General features: G+C 39.5%; 3 protein-coding genes across 3 annotated transcripts; all 3 read left to right on the top strand.

Moving 5' to 3' along the window:
• The first annotated feature begins 4,023 nt into the window (after positions 1 to 4,023).
• Positions 4,024 to 9,678, top strand: Sap-r (Saposin-related). Its single transcript, XM_068298186.1, has 8 exons — positions 4,024 to 4,188; positions 4,336 to 4,408; positions 6,522 to 6,804; positions 6,873 to 8,111; positions 8,181 to 8,736; positions 8,807 to 9,270; positions 9,332 to 9,473; positions 9,541 to 9,678. The coding sequence occupies exons 1-8, from the start codon at positions 4,143 to 4,145 to the stop codon at positions 9,543 to 9,545; spliced, it is 2,808 nt and encodes a 935-aa protein (XP_068154287.1). The 5' UTR covers positions 4,024 to 4,142; the 3' UTR covers positions 9,546 to 9,678.
• Positions 9,679 to 9,827: 149 nt separating this feature from the next.
• LOC137583232 (uncharacterized) lies at positions 9,828 to 11,946 on the top strand. Its single transcript, XM_068298189.1, has 3 exons — positions 9,828 to 10,324; positions 10,384 to 10,472; positions 10,529 to 11,946. The coding sequence occupies exons 1-3, from the start codon at positions 10,053 to 10,055 to the stop codon at positions 11,413 to 11,415; spliced, it is 1,248 nt and encodes a 415-aa protein (XP_068154290.1). The 5' UTR covers positions 9,828 to 10,052; the 3' UTR covers positions 11,416 to 11,946.
• LOC137583231 (zinc finger protein squeeze) lies at positions 11,721 to 17,342 on the top strand. Its single transcript, XM_068298188.1, is given in 8 exon segments — positions 11,721 to 11,735; positions 12,140 to 12,515; positions 12,587 to 12,745; positions 14,394 to 14,943; positions 15,011 to 15,120; positions 15,247 to 15,609; positions 15,717 to 16,163; positions 16,334 to 17,342. Coding segments are annotated over 7 exon segments (2,313 nt in total). The 5' UTR covers positions 11,721 to 11,735; positions 12,140 to 12,170; the 3' UTR covers positions 16,673 to 17,342.
• The last annotated feature ends 198 nt before the right edge of the window (positions 17,343 to 17,540 follow it).

Below are 17,540 nucleotides of genomic sequence, written 5' to 3'. Positions count from 1 at the left end.
AATGGGAGCATTTAATTCAAGTGGTCAGAATTTCATAAGACCAACTCTGTTGCCAACTTTGTTGCCTTTGTCATTTTGATTGTTGTGGACCATAAAATTCTGAATTAATTTGCAAGTGACAAACAATTTTTAATTAGAACCAACTTAAAGTAATTTGCACTCAAGTGCTAAACAGGCTGCGGCCCAAGGTCATGATGTTTCCTTTTCAGCTTCCTGCCCTACATCACAAGTGCATATATATGTATCTATGTATTGGTAGGTATATTACTGGTTTCGCTTCAAAAAGAACTTCAACTTCATATCAAAACATTTCAATCTCTTGAAACTTTTGGTCCAAGTGAAACCAGAACAACTTGTTTTTCAATGTTCTTAGTTAATCAAATTATATTCATTATTCTTTTTTTTTTCGGGGGGTTTTGGGTTTCGTTGTTGTGTGGCAGAACCAGTTCTTAAGTCTTCAAGAACATGTGCCAACCTTTGGCAAACACAAACCTTGGGATATGGCCACAAAAAGTTGGAATTATTGTAAATGATGACTCCCGACTAGCCCGCGGGTTCAACAGAACCTGTGACATAAGACATATAAAAAACAGATATCCCAAATTTGCATCACATAAATACTGTTTTTATTGTGTGTGTGTGTGTGTGTGTGAAATGTGTGTTTTTTTGTTAATAGATTAAAATAAATTATAAAACCGGACTTAACTTTCCAAAGAGATTCCAATGCTTCGAGCGAGAATGTATCTAAAATACAAAAGAAACCTTGATTAAGGCTAAAGTATATGAAACCTCTCTCTCACTCAGAATGGCAAATTATATATGTCTTAAATACAAACTAGATCAGAGCATAATTGAATGTGTACTTTCAATGTTACCTTCACTTCTTGTTTCGTATGTTTTCTGTAAATTTTCAGTTATATGTATATACATAAATGAATATATTTAGCTGTACCATCAGTTTTTGATTGTATCAACGTAATCATTTCCATCACGTCTACCAAAAAGAGGTAGAACCACATTGTTAGGCTTCAATAACAATGCCGTTGTCTAGGTCTAGGAAGTAACTCAACTGACCACAGACAGACATCAAGACAGACTTGTTCTTTAATTATAGAAGAATTAACAGCTTCTCGTAAGGTAAAAGCGGATTGCCAAGAAATTGCCAAGTCATGCACTTAAATTTTCATTTACCATTTTATCATCTGTTTAGTTAATTTTTTGCGTAGTATGTACTTCAAAAGGGGATAAATCTCTTATATAAAGCGATGGACAACACGGGCCAAAGTTGAACTTTAGACGTCTTGTTTTGTATTTGATCTCCGTTTATGTTAAATTGTGTCTACGTGTGGACAGGTTTTGAGCAGAACACTCACACAATGACATAGATATTCAAGTTCAAGAACATTAAATCTTTAGGCAGATATTCATTCATGTAAATATACAAGAGTTAGGCCTAAGAAGACAAAGAAAAATTATAGTCAATTTTACAGTTTTTATAACCCTACTAAGAATCGAAGGTACTCGAGCATGATTGAGTATGAGATTCGTTACCAAGACAAAGCCACTTACAATCTATCTCAACTTATGACCAACAACATCAGCTAAAGAAGACTAAAGGAATAGAACAATAAGTCAATCCAGGTTGCATTTATCCTTATGAAAATCTTAGATACTCAGAATGATAACTAAAATTAGCTAGTCAATCTTTAGAGGCGAGGCTCAAGCACTTGTGACCTCTTCGATTGACCCCCCCATACATACAAACCAGTTAGTAGATCTTACTAACTTGCTAGTATGCTGGCTCATTGGGTCAAAGCCATATATGTATAAGGTTTGTTTCAGTAGGTCGCCTTTGTTTAACGTTGGCTTCTAGTTTGGACTTCTTTCTTGTACTTGAACTTGATCTTGATGCAAAATCTAGCCATAAAGATTGGAATACGTGCGGAAGAAGATTTTTGCAGGGTAATAAATGTTTTGGTTTCTTCATTTTGTTGTTGTTTTTGTATGTTAACTGTTTTTGGTTGTTGTTGGTATTGGTGCGATGCTGTGTTCCGTTTGTTTATTATCATTAGCAACAATTTGACTCACAAATTATAGACACAGAGCAAAACGTGGATATTTGTGACTAGTTGCTGTGTTGTTGTTGTTGTTGCTGTTCGGAGTTGATTTCTGAATTGATTAACTCGACTTTTTGTTTGGAACTCTCGATAAGGTCAAGTTCATTTCCGCATAAGCTGGGGGACTAAGACTATCACACACATGATGGCTAACGTTTATTTTGGCTTGGTAGTGTTTCTTTCTTTCTTTTTTGTTGTTGCTGTGTTGCAGTAGTGTTCATGTCCAAGGAAGTTGCACAAGAGAGAGGTCAGTTTATCTAGCTTACAATGTGTACAAAACAATTTTATTCATTAAATGAACTTTATGTGACGCACTTTTCTTTCTGTTTTTTTGGTTTTCCTTCTTTTTTTTTTGGTAATTACCTTGGCAATTAGAGTTACGATCTCTCCGTTAGGTCACGCAATTCCCTTCTCCTTACCGCCCACCCCCTCTATGCTTCACTTGCTAGTCGTGTGAACCTAATTTATACAAAGAGCAGCACACAGATAGAGAGTTAGAGAGAGAGAGAGAGAGAGAGAAATTCCATTGTTTTGACATTGACTAAATGGCGATTGCCAAGTTCTTAAGATCTGCCCACCAATTATCACTCCGACGTCAGACTTCATTGTCAATGGTCAAGTGCATTTTTAATTTGCTTGCTTAAACAAGTATACGCAATTAAATCGATGCCAAAGAACCCAAATATTGAATGCAAGCATTTAAGCCACCAGGGCCAACTGCCACCGGTTTCAAGTTTCCTTCTAAAATGTTTGGTTTTGACACAGATTATGGCCATATTGGTTAGATCGGGGGGCTGCATTTGGCATTTTGGTTGCAGCCACTGGCTGACCTCGACTTTCAATAGACGACTCTCGGCTCGAATCCGCCTCAATTGAAGCGACTAGTCAAGAATGCCTTTTGCCTAGACGAATTCTCAATTCAATTTGATTTTGTTATTTTTGCGATACTTCGCATCAGGCGAAGCATTAAAAACTTTTGCTTAGTTTCAATCACTTAATTTATGTTAATGCATTTTCTCAAAACGATGAAAGATGAGAACTTTTATTTATCTTTGTGGGTATTTTGTGTGTCTGGTTCTCATAGATACAAAAGTATCTATGCGCTGACATCAATCAATTTTAGCTGTAGGCATTAATTACAATAGAATTTGTTGTAATCTTTTTTTCTTTATTTTTTAATATGCTTACAAGCTAGAATTGAGATGTGGCCTAGCCTAGGTAGGTGAAGGCAGGGGAAGGGGTATGCAGAGGAAGGTATGTATTCAAGCATTTGGCCACTTGCTTAAGTGTTTGGCTAAACATTTATGGGAGTTTCATAAGCAAGCAAAAGTTCAAGAACACCAACTGATGGTTATTGTCATAGTTTGTTGCAATAAGCAGAAGAAAATAAAATTACAACAATTACTTGGCGTGAGTTGTAATTAAATGTTGGAAATCGATTAAAATTACATTTTGCTTATTGCATATTAAAAAGTTATTTTAAAAACAAAAGTCAAAAACTAATATCAAATTAAAAATGTTTGTCATTTGAAAATGAAGCATAGCAGTGATCGAGATATAATAAAAATCATCAAATTGATTCAACTTCGGTCATTTTAATCTATTTCAACTTAGACTTAAGATAATTTCTTACTTACAGTTTTTTATTTGAAAGTAAAATACAAATGTTATTATATTTATTAATTTGATTTCTCCCGCCAAGTGTAGTCACAATTTACAGTAGGTACGGCAACCTTGCTGTCATAGTGAGACCAGTTGGCAACTTGCGATATTATCGACTTATCGATAGTGTCAATGATAGTTTCTAGTGGCGCCCTCTGCATATTGGTGTGGCCAGCGTAACTTTATTTTTAGCATTTTCAGGCTTTTTCTTTTGTTATTGTTGTTGTTTTTTCAAGAGAACGGAAAAAAATTGTTGCAGTCGCAGTTGAAAAGTCCAAGAAAAAAGTGCTTTGAGCAGAAACATTAAACATCAATTAATACCATTTAACAATTTGTATTAGTGTTAATTTATACAGCATCACAATGATTAGAGCTGGCCTTTTGGCCATTTTGGCATTATGCGTTTGTGGTAAGTTATTTACTGCGTATTTTATGTTGTTTTTTTCTATTTATTTCCATCCCCTCTCTATCTCTCTTTCTCTGACTTTGTTAACAAATTAATCATCTGATTTTTCTTGGTTTTTTGTTTGTTTGTGCATTGTGCAATGTGTTTTAGGCATTATCAGTGCAACGCCCCTCGGTAGCCAGAAATGCACCTGGGGACCTTCATACTGGTGTGACAATCTGAGGTGAGTCTTGAGAAAAATTGGAAACAAATTGCGGAAAATTGCTTTGTCATCGACTGAGTAAATGTTCTCGAACAGTTTATCGTCTCTTTACTTCCTCCCGCCTGCCTACGAATGCAAGTGGGTGGGTAGAGTAAAAGAAGAAAAAAAAAAAACAATGGCCGCTACGCAAATGTTCAGCCATTCCCCCTTCCTTTGAGTGTTCATTGTTCTCTGCTTTGGAAGAAGACTTCTCCACCATTTGCCAATAAGTCGACTGACTGAGAGGTGATGATAAGAATCCAACTATAATCAGACCGAAAAGCAAAGCACCCAACAGTTATTGATAACCTTTGTTATGACCAACCATTTCCAGTTGCTCTAATTCCTCATTCTATTTCTGTTATTCGCATTGACATTTCCAATGCAAAATTGAATAGTTTGGAAACTAAATTTATGAGGTGACACTAGTTGATATTAGTGACTAAGACCCCTTCGCGAGGAGTAGGAAATTGAATTAGACAAACATAAAGATACAGAGAATCCCCATCATCTCTGACTCATTTAAGTCTCACTTAAAACGTGAGTCATAGCCTTATCATTGTGTAAACCTACTTATGAAAGTCCAAACATATTGGACTCTTAACAAGCTTAGAAATCAGCATACCACCAGCCCAGATCAGCTTTCTTTGATATCCGATTAGTTTTCGTATTGTATTTCCCATTGCAATTTCAATAAAACAACAAAAAAACCTTTGTTAACCGCGCATTTGCCCCATATCAACTTATCGCAGACATAGAGTCTTTTGTGTTTATTGATTGATTTATTTTTATACTCTTAGAGTGCCGGGAAACGCAAAAATTTCTTGTACATTAACTCTTTCTTTGTTTGGCAAAATGAAAAACAATAATAAAAAAAAAAAAGGACGTCGCCATTTAAAAAAACAAATTCAGTGTATATAAAATGTATGTTTACTTATAAACAGATACTGTGAAGACTCGTTACAGCGAACAACAAATTGTATTTGAAGAGCTTTTGAAAACTATGCTTCAAAATGACATTGGTAGGGAATAATCCGCTCCTATTTATAGAATGCAACTAAACAAAGGAAATTGTATTTATTTATTGTTGTAATTACAAATTACAAGTAACTGTAATACCGGCGATAAAGAGACTTCAACTTAAAAGCTATTTACATTTACTATTAATTAAAAGAACATATTTCCTAGTTAGGGGAAGTTCTATTATACAAAATAGTAATCTATTTCAATTTTAGTATTTAACTTCTTAAAGACTTTTTGACTCATGTTTTTTATTAAATTTAAACTATTTGTCAATATTTAGATTTAAGTTTTTCTTTATTTTCGAAAGACAGAATATTAAATGAACTCTAATAAATATTGTTTATTTTAAGAGGTTCCATTTGCTAACTATTTCTAATACTCTTAGGTTGTACAAAACTACCTTTTCAATAGATTTCAAATGTTTCTGTTCAGCTTATCGAATGACTACTAGATATATGATTGTATTCACAACAACCACGTACGCACAACAACAATTTAGACATATGTATGTGTGTGAGTGTGTGTGTATACTATACATACATGTAAAGATATAGCAACTCTTATCGCTTTGCTATATTTTCTTCTCTCTTATTAGCTCTTTTTGTGAGCATTTTGTGTTGTTAATAAATAAAGTCAACACTTGACTATGCCGAATCCCCCCTGCCAGCTTTTCCCCACAGCCCATTGATAATCTGATATTTTGAGTCATATTCGGTGGTAATGCTCTGCGGAATGAAAGACTATATTTACATACATATATCAAATTAAAGTTTTCTGTTCCCTGCAGTAGAGTGGCGGGTGCATTCATCTGTCACATGGAACAGCATATTGTTGGCTCTTTCCCTCCTTCCTAGTCCCTAGTCCCAAGTGGACTCTGATCTTTGCTGACTCGACGTTTACGAGTTTCGTCGACCGATTATGAATGCGGGTCATTTGATCCATTTGAATTAAAAGATTTTTTGCATGGTTAGCGATTTAATTTATCGTGCGGGTTCAACGGATTTAAAAACAATAATAACTCATTGTGGCGGATGAGGGCTAATCGTAATGAATTCTTTATTTCCGCCCGCAGCAATTCAAAGGAATGTCAAGCAACACGTCACTGTGTCCAGACTGTGTGGCAGCACCGTGAGGTTCCAGTCGACACGGATTCGATTTGTCAGATATGCAAGGATATGGTGACACAGGCTCGTGACCAACTGCGCAGCAATGAGACCGAGGAGGAGATTAAGGAAGTTTTTGAGGGATCTTGCAAATTGATTCCCATTAAGCCTGTCCAGAAGGAATGCATAATTGTGGCTGATAATTTTATTCCCGAGCTGGTGGAAGCTTTGTCGTCGGAAATGAATCCCGATGTAAGTGAAGTAGTCATGGTTACATTTTATATATGCTAATTTGTGTATTTTTTTCTTAATTTTAACAGCAAGTGTGCTCTGTGGCTGGTCTTTGTAATAGCGCCAAGATCGATGAGCTGATGAAGAAGAGCTATCAATCGGTTTTGGATGGCACCCTGACAGATGACGACGACGAGGAAGAGGTGACAAGTCTTCAAGTTAAGCCCAATCTATTATCCTGCGGAAATTGCAATCTGTTGTCGAGCATGATCGATCATAAATTTAAAACGACCAATCGAGATGATATGGTTGAGCAATTGCTCCATGTTTGCGGTAGTCTGTCCAGTTTCTCGGATGCCTGTGCCAACATTGTGTTGACCTACTTCAATGATATCTATGATCATGTCAAGGAGCACCTGAACAGCAAGGCCGTGTGTCATTTGTCGGGAGTGTGTGCGGCCAAATATCATCAGCATGAAGACGATGAGCCAGAGCCCGAACCTCTGGTGTCATTAGATGCCGGCGATGATATTCCCTGTGAGCTGTGCGAACAGTTGGTCAAACATCTTCGTGATGTCCTTGTCGCTAATACCACAGAGACCGAATTCAAGCAAGTTTTGGAAGGATTCTGCAAGCAATCTCGCGGTTTCAAGGCTGAATGCATTAGCATTGTGGATGAGTACTATCATGTGATCTACAGCACATTAGTGAACAATTTGGATGCCAATGGAGCGTGCTTCCTTATCGGCATTTGCCCCAAGAATCAGAAAATATCCAATGATGCTGCTCCTATTATGCCATTGCTGCCAATTGTGGAACCCGCCCACGTTCAGGTGACAATCAAGAAGCTTGGTGCCAATGAACCCAAATTTACTCAGGATCAGATTCTGAACATGCAATTGCCGATTGACCATCTGATGGGTGCCGCCAATCCCAGTCAGCTTGTGGAGGGTGGTGAACTCTGCACCATCTGTGAGTACTTGCTGCACTTTATTCAAGAATCGCTGGCCACCCCGGCCACAGATGACGAGATTAAACACACTGTGGAAAACATTTGCGGCAAGCTGCCACAAGGTGTTGCCGGCCAATGTCGCAACTTCGTTGAGATGTATGGCGATGCTGTGATTGCTTTGCTTATCCAAGGCTTGAATCCACGCAGCGTTTGCCCAATGATGCAAATGTGTCCACGCAACATTGAAAAGGCCGAGGATATCGAGGTGTTCCACCCGGCTCCGTTGCCAAGCGATCAACAGGATCAACCCACTTGTCCATTGTGTCTATTTGCCGTCGAGCAGGCCCAGATTAAAATTCGCGACAACAAATCCAAGGTAAGAAACGGAATTATCATTAAATTTATTCCTTAGAAAGCGAATTAATACGAAATTTCTCTTTCAAAGGAAAACATCAAGAAGGTTCTCGATGGCCTGTGCTCTCATCTGCCCACAAAGCTAAAGAGTGAATGCGTTGATTTCATTGACACCTATACAAACGAACTTATCGATATGCTGATTACGGATTTCAAGCCTCAGGAAATATGCGTGCAACTGAAACTTTGCCCCAAGTCTAAGGACACATTAGGTGACTTGGGTATTAGCCTCGAGGAGGAAGACAAGTCAAGCAGCGAGGAAATCTCCTTCAATGAAATTGGCTCCAGTGACGAATTCCCCATTGAGGTTTCGTTCAAAAAAGATGTTAGTGGTGCACCCAATTGCCTGCTCTGCAAGGAGTTAATCAAGGAGTTGGAAAAGAAATTGGGACCAAAACCCAACAAGGCAGCTATCGAAAAGGAACTAAGTCAAGTCTGTGATAAGTTAAAGAAAGCTGCGTCCCATCAATGTCACAAAATAGTTGATAAATATGGTGATAAGATTGCTGATCTCCTGATTGCAGCAGAAGATCCCAAATATATATGCATTGAGATAGGTTTCTGTCTGTGGAGCGATGAAGAAGATCGTAAGTATTCATTTTTTTAAAATTACCACAATAACCAGCTAATTGTCATATTCCTCTTTGCATTATTCAGTTGAAGTCGATGAGGCTTTGAAGTACGATGTGGTTGCCTTACCCCAGGAAACTTCAACGATCAAGGATACACCAACCTGTGTGCTCTGTGAATTTGTTATGACCAAAGTGGAATCCAAATTGAAAAACAAATCCGACCAAGAGGAGATAAAGCGTGTCTTGCTTGAAGTCTGCGATCATTTGCCAGGCACAGTCCGCAAACAATGCGATAGTTTTGTCAATGGCTATGCAGCTGCCGTCATTGACCTGCTTAGCAAAGTGCCACCCAAAGAAGTCTGCCAGAAACTAATGCTCTGCATGAATCAAGCCGTTACCGATGAGGTGATCGAGTGTGGCGTTTGCCATGGAGCTTCACAAGCTTTGTTGCCACACTTCCGCTCACAAAAAGGCAAAGATGTTGAGCTGACCACTTTGGATATGACTGAGGTGGCTTGCGGTGATTTGCCAGCCAAGTACTATAGCATTGTGAGTAATTTATTCTTGAAGAAGAGAAATAGTTCGATAAATTAACTCTCATTTTTTACAGTGCTCTGAAATGATCTCGATTTATGGCATCAGCATCAAACATTTGGCCGACAAACCTTACATGGATCAGTCCCATGTGTGCTCTGAGATTGGAAAGTGTTTCGACAATGAGAAGTCTTCGCTTGCCTTTGCCAGAATTACAGGTTTGTGTTCTTACCTATCAATTAGTTATAGTTAAATAGCCTTCTAATATTCATTATCTACTTATAGCTTAAGGCTTCAAACGATTTGTGTGTGAGTGTGATTCGCGGAAACCGCGTTGTGATGTGTCGGGAAGAAGATCCAGGCTTTATATATATATACATACCTAACTATAAATATATCTGTTTATACGACAATTACTTACAATTTCTGCAGTTTAACATTTTTTTGATTCATTTTCTCTCCTATAAATTTTATTTTTTAAACGAAATGGAATTACGTGGTGATAATTTAGATGATTTCTCATAGCAAAAACTAAACTAAAACCAAAAAAAAAAAAGTCACATGAAATAGGATGAAATTAAATCTAAGCTGGCATCTTATAGAAAACCACAAAAAATTTGCAAAATTACTCAATTCTCCATCTATGTATGTATTTGCAACCATCCATCTAAGAAATCAACTGAAAAGTGTGTGAATTAAGTTTAAGATGTCAAAATGTGTAAAATATTAAAAAACCTTAAAAGAGAAATAAAACTTGAAACAACAAAATAAACATAAAATATAATTCTTTTTGAAAAATGTTTGAGAACTCGCTGCTTATTATCAAGCCAGATTATATGCACAAGCGTCGTCCAGTGCTTTTAAAACTATTGGCCGAAGGATTCCTTATACAGGGAAGTCGCAAACTGAATTTTTCCCCTGAATCGGCAGCCGAGTTCTATTCCGATTTTGAAGATGAGAAAGGTTTTATGCTGGAAGTCATATTGCTCTCGAAAGGGGTCTCTGAGGCATTTATATTAACCAAAGAGAATGGAGTCCAGGATCTACTTAATACTATGATTTGTTATTTGTAAGTTTTAGAATTATTTCATTCCCAGGCAATATGGGCTAAATGGAAATCTTCTGCAGTGGCACTGCCTCGGAGTTGGAGCGGAATATACATGTAACCAAACATGGCAGGAGTGTGGCTCGTGAAATTAATTTCATTTTTCCCAATTGTAAGTTAACTAAGTGAAATTTTAAACATTTTGTGATATATTACAAATACTCGCAGATATCCATGAGCCGACGACACTCTTTGATCGCAATGAATTCTGTAATCGTCCAATGCTTAAACCACTAATTGCTGAAATCTATGACATCCTGCAGAATGCCGATTGCAGTCAGGAGAATTGGAAATCCCGTGTAGCGGAATATTTGGCTCGCAGTAATCCAACATTGCCCCAGATAAGCAACCAGTGTCAAGTGCGTCCCAATGCCATGATACAGGATAAGGCACAGCAAACTAAAATGACCTATGCCTCTACTGCGGCAGGGGCCAAGCCGAAGGAACAGAAAACGGATAGCAGTTCGGATATGTCCACCACATCGCCACATTCCTCCATGTTGCTGACCACGTCATCCTGTGTGACCTGCAGCGGTTTTGATCATACCGAACCCTGCATCTCTGAGTTGGATCTAAACAAGCGCTTGGAGCCGCAGACTGTTGAAAAAATATGCACCGAAGATGAAATCATATGGAAAGAGATTGTGGTCTATGAGGAAGAACTGCCTGAGGAGGAAGAGCCCGAGCCACGTGAATTTTTAGCCGTATTCGATGAGGATGAGGTTGAGGGAGAAGCTGATAAAGATTCTGGCCAGCCATCGGAAACAGAATCAGTTCATAGTATTGGTGGTTCACCCATGGGACATTCTGAACCGGAAGCAGAGCCTGAACCTCAGCCTGAACAGGAGACAAAGGTAGAAATCGAACCACCACCAGAAGTTGTAGTGGAAACAGTTCCGGAACCTGAGCCAGAACCCGCTCCAGTGGAGCCTGAGCCAACTCCCATAGAAGTAGAAGCAGAAGCAGCGGCTCCAATTGAGGAAGAGGCTCCAATTGTGGCTGCCGACGGCGAGGATGAGGTTGTTGGGGAATCCCCTCTCGAAGAGGCTGATTAACACCTGTTGAATTTACGTTTATGTTTTGGCCCAAATCTTGCCTGGCAAAAAAAATTTATGTATAGAAAAAATGGCAACTGCACGAAAAAAATGCGCTCGTTTTTGTTTATTTCTCACCCATCTACACCTACACCCACGCCTCCTACACCTCCTCCATCGCCAGCAATGCGCACTCGCACGGGGCGGTGGAGGCGCCCTTGCAATTTTTGCACTCACCCGAAACCAGAAACCAGTTTTTCACTCATGAAAGTGGGGGATAGCGGAAGCTCTTTTTGGTCAGAGTGAATTCGAGTTCCCGCCAGGAATGCAGCAGAAGCGCAGTAAGAAATATTCCCCGCATTTTTTTACGCTTTCGCTTTTGGACGGAATCCATAAAGTAGTGTCAAATATAATTTATGGGCTAACTGTCGCTGCATGTGCCTGTGCAAAGGATACAAATATTAGCATACTTTTCCGCGCTTTAAAATTGAAGGACATCAATTTGTCTAATTAACCCAATTAAAAATTTACAAATAAATCAAATAGGCAAAATATTTTTTTGCATCGATTTTTCATTTTTCAAAACTTTAAAGTACAAATAGAACGAAAGCAGAAGAAGAGGAATGAGTCAATGAATAGTTGGTCAGTAGATTGCATTACCTAAATGAACTTCGCATACATACAAATAATTTGTGTGTATACAAGTGGATGAAAGTTTTTATGTTTGTTTTCTTTTTCTTCAAAGTTCAGCCATCCCAAGAAAATTTCCAGTTGATATGTTGATATTTGCTGTCAAACACAAAGAACCAAAATTAGATAAAAGAAAAATGCTGCAAATAAACAACCAACAACAAGAACACAACACTCACCTGCAGTACACACCAACAGCGGCAACACATCAACAGCAACAGCAACTGTTGCATATAAATGCAACAAATGTCAGCCAAATCATTGTGGACAATTCGTATGAGAATTTGAGTACCGATCTGAATTTTACCACATACTCGGAGCTATGCCGCCTCTGTGCCATCCATGATGGTCCGCCCAAAATTCATATATTCGAATCAGAAGCCGGACAACATCAAGTCCTTTACAAGTTGCGAACTCTGCTGCAGTTGAATGTGAGTAGACAGCAAATAAACGTCAAGAACTTTGTATGTGTTGCATGTTTATTAGACTGACTGCTTGGCAGGTTAGCAAGGATGACTACCTGCCCAAGTATATATGTGAGCCGTGTCTGGGCAAATTGGAACGGCTCGACGATTGGCGCCAAATTTGCATGCGAAACGAAAGCATGCTCAGAAATTATGCTGTCTCCATGCAAACGGTGAGGGCCACCATAGATTTTCAGGTGAGTCAAATGAAAATAGGTAAACAAATGGCTTAGCCATTTGGCGATTGGCAGTGGCAATGGGTAATTAATGCTATTATTTATAAAAGTGGATTCAAGAGAAAGAATACAATACTTGGCAGACTCGTTTTTCAAACGAATTGTAAATAAACAAATAATTAGTTTCTTTTAATGAAACTTATACTAAAATCTACCCCATGAAGGTTCTATTTCACTCTTCGCTCATCGGCTATGACCAAAGATCTTGAGTAGAAACTAGTTTGATAACGCCAACAACAGATTCTCATTGTTAGGCTCGCAAATTTGAAATGTGGGGGATTTTGGGTGTTTCAATTCAAAGCCGTTCCGTTGGTTTCTGTCGTTCCAAAACAACCACCATTATCCAGCACCACAATATCCACCACCACCCCCAACAATAAACAATCTTATGCGGAGAGAAGAGCGAGAGAACCAAATAAAAGCCAAAAAAAGCTCTCACAACGAATCTCAATGCTACGACGCTGTGGCGCCGTATGGTATGCAATGCTTTTTTCGCTTCCGCCTTCGCTCAGGCCAAGCTGGTGCCCAGTGCCAGAGTTCAGTATCTGTCGGCCGTTGCTGCCATCGTCGTTGCCGACGTTTCTGTACGTAGTCCAAACAGTCTTCGTCCTGTTTTCCGTAGAAACAGAGAAAAAAAAGTACAAAAAAAAAAATAACAAATAATTACTCAAATATTACTCGACTGCGCGTCGACGTCGACTCCAAATCAGTTTCGCAATACATACACAAACAAAAGGTGCTGGGCTCTGGCTCAAAAGGAAGTAGACGGCAAAACGAATTTTTGCTGAATTTTTGCTACATTAATTTCCTGCAACAAGGAAAATAGAAGAAAAGCACAAAAATATAAAATTAATCATACGGAAGTGAATTATTAAATTTGCCGCGAATATTAGACGAAAAAATTCTCAAATCGAACGGCTGCAAATTAAAAGCGGTCCGTTTCTTATTGATTTTCAATTGTGGTAAGCAAAAGCAAAAGCAAAAGTCGAAAAATAAAACCGAGAAAAAGCAAAGGAAAAACGAAAACTGGCAGTGAAAAGTGTCAATAGTAAAAGCCAACAAGATATATGCGGGAAGCACGGGGGGCTATTAAAATGTGTTAATGGCAAAATGGACTTCAAAGTTGGCAGATTTAAAAGTGTTTTGATTAAAGTGTATGGTGCAAAAAAAACAGAAATTGTTGTTGGACCCGCGCCTAAAATAAAATCCAAGCAGACACGGAAAACCCTCATACCGCCAAAGTCAGAGGAGGAAAAAAAAAAACACAAGGAAAAGGGAACCAAGAGCGGCCGGCATACACACATAACCGTCGATCCAAGCAAAAAAAAAGCTCAAGTCACAAATTTTTGCGCAAGGGCAGGCAGTAACTGACGAGTTGAGTGCTTTGTGGGCATGCTACAATACATACGTCTCGTCGTCCCTTCCCTTTCCAGTGATTAAAGTACAATAATTCAGTTGGCAAGCGAGGGGTTGACGTTAAATTTCGCAACACTCGCGAACACCCTTCGTATTATTAGGGGTGGAAACACTCAGTGACCACTCAATACTGTTTCATTCCGCAATGTTTCACTGTGTTTCGGTTTTTGGTTGTGTTATTTTTTCCCTGTAGGACGGCACCGTTAACATGGATAAGATGACGGTGGCCCAAAAGAATGCATATCTGGAGGCTCACATGGCTGTTCAGCAGCAGATGGCACAGGCGGCCATACAATTCAAACAGCAGGCTTCACAGCAGCAGCAGAACTCACCTACGACCAATAATAACCAAAACGGCATGCAACAGCAGCAGCAGCAGCAACAACAGCAACAGCAGCAGCAACAACAACAGCAGCAGCAGCAACAACAACACTATGCCACCATTAAGGTGCCACAGATAAGTTCCTCGAGTTCAGCTGGAGCTGCTGTTGCAGCATCAGGTGAAAGCACCTTCACCGTGCCCGACGATGGCATGGGCTTCGAAGGTGGAGTACGGGTACTACAGAGCCTTGGGACTTGGTCGGCGGCAGAGCAGTTATCGTATAATATACCCAAACCGAACCTGATACCATTCACAGAGCCATATGTGGAGGGTGGATCAATGCATCCGGCCAGTCGCCTCAAGGCCCTACAACAGGTTCAGCAGGCATCCTCCGGCATACGCAAAACGAATCCCTCAAAATGTGAGCAAAGACGACGAAGTAGTAACCATTGGCTTCGTTTCTCTAACTGTTCTCTCTGTCTTTTTAGCCACCAATAAGGCATTTGAGTGCACTGTCTGCGGAAAGGGCTTGGCCCGCAAGGATAAACTAACCATTCACATGCGCATTCATACTGGCGAGAAGCCCTATATTTGTGAAGTATAAACTAACCCAGAGCCCTGATCTTTCACCCAAGAATGGCACTTACTAACCACTCTCTCTCTCCCTCTCTCTCTCTCTCTTTCTCTGTGTCTCACGTTCTGTTTCTCGTTAATTTTAATGCAGGTGTGCAATAAGGCTTTTGCACGCCGCGATAAACTTGTGATCCACATGAATAAATTCAAGCATGTGACACCGACAAATATAGCACCGCTTGGCAAGCGGCTGAACAATATGGTGAAGAAGAAAGAGCAACCGGATCCGCCGCCAGAGGACAACAAACAGAGTCTGGAATTGCAGTTACAACAACAGGCCGTCCAGGTGGCCGCTCAAAATATTATAGTGCAATCGGCCCAAGGTACGCCGGCGGCCATACCTGGCATCATCATACCACATCATCAGCAACAGTTGTCCTGGACTTGTGAGTTGTGTGGGCGAATGTTCTCGAGCCGGGATGAATGGTCGATTCACGCCAAGAGCCATCTGGAGGTGAGAAAAAGAAGTCGGTTGAACGAAATTATTTGCTAGTCAAATGGATGGATATTACATGGGCGAAGGGTTAGGAATTGAATTAATCGGCCATTCTTACTTTTTAGTATTGACAACAGGAACGGCTAGTCGTAGAGTCAACAAAACCAACAGCAACATCAGCAGCAGCAGCAGTAGTAACAGTTGCAACACCAGCAGCAGCAGCGGCAGCAATTGCTAAGGTCAACAGCAGCAATAGTCGCCTATATCAAATCGATGCAAATCAAAATCAAATACAAATGGATGCTCACACACGCAAACAGAAGATAATCATACAAAATCAGATGATACTCAATAGCCAGCAACAACAACAACACCACCAACAGCAGCTGCAACAGGCACCGCAGCAACATGTGTCTGTTAGCAAGAAAGCCCGCAAGCAGCAACAGCAGCAGCAGCAACAACATCATCACCAGCAACAGCAACAACAGCAAACAATCTACAACAATAGCCACCAGAACAACAACAACAACAACATCAACAGCGGCAACAACGGCACTCAGCAGGGCCAAGAAGTAACTACCTATTAACCAAATCAACAACAAGAACATCTAAAAACAACAACACCTACAGCCCAAAAACAACAACAACAACAACACATTTTGCAAAAACCTCTTTTTGTATCTTTCTCTCTATGTCTGTTTCGTCTGTTATCCCCTTTCCATAACTTTTCTACCCTGCCCAGGTGTCGGTGCCCGTCTCCCACATCATTGCGAACTCACCGACAGCGGCCACCTACATGCAGGCCCAGCTAAATGACGCCAGCAACATGCCCATTGTCACTTACAATGGCAATCAATATTGTGTTATAACACGAGCACCCGATGCCGTCGATGTGGATATCCAGAAGCCTCTGGACTATGGCCAGGCCAACAATCCTCCAGTCGCCACAGCGACAACCAACATAATAGTCATGTCGCCCATGCAATTGCTGCCATCACAGCAGCAGCAGCATCAACAACAGCACCAGCAACAACTGCAGCAGCAACAGCAGCCACCACACCAACAGCAATTGCTACAGTAAGTCACACAATGAGGCGAGGGTGAGGATGATTGGGCCAGGCTCAGGGCTACATTGATGACCAATCATAGCTGGCACTTAAAGTCCGGCCGGTGAAAGGCCAAAGAAAGGCCGCAAATTGCCCGCAGCCGCAGGTGAAAAACGATCAAGCCTCATCAAAGTTTTACTGCAAGCAGCAAAAAAACCAAAAAAAATACAAATTGTAAATAAAGTTTTTAAAAAACACTAAAAGCAAAAACAAAAACACCCAAAAAAAAAGGGAAGAAAACCAACATAAAGCAAAAGCAAAAACCAAACCTAATTATACGTTTAACCATATTTCCATAGCAGATCCATAGCAAGGCCAGTAATAATTTTCACATAAACATAAACTATTTCCCTATATACAAAAGAGCAGCACAGTTTGTAAATGTTTCCAAACTAATCTCATGTCAAATAAAAAACCAAAAACTGTAAACAGCAACAACTAACTAGTCTAAGTCCAAGCAATTTTACATATCCACTAAAACCAAAAAACAAAAAATCGAAAACACAACATAGAAAAAAGAGATATGGAAACACCATGAAATAGGACAGCCATTAAACTGAGATATAATTTTGATGCAGTTTTTTCTCTTGATTTGCACAGCAAATTTAATAATCTTCACCTAAACTAGAACTACCAACAAAATAAGAGCCCAATAAATCGTATCCGGATTCGATTCGGTATGCCATTTACCATTATGTATGTGTATAAAAAAGAAATCATTGTATGTGTTTTTCTAATGATTGTTTGTAAATTACGCTAATTGTAATCCAAATACTTTTGTCTTCTAATTACCCAACATCAACAACAACAGCAACAAAATATTACCAAGTAGTTAAGTAGTGT

Source organism: Drosophila tropicalis, unplaced genomic scaffold (genome assembly GCF_018151085.1).
Source record: "Drosophila tropicalis isolate 14030-0801.00 unplaced genomic scaffold, ASM1815108v1 contig_859, whole genome shotgun sequence".
NCBI lineage: Eukaryota > Metazoa > Arthropoda > Insecta > Diptera > Drosophilidae > Drosophila > Drosophila tropicalis.
This window is presented reverse-complemented; position numbering and strand designations above follow the sequence as displayed.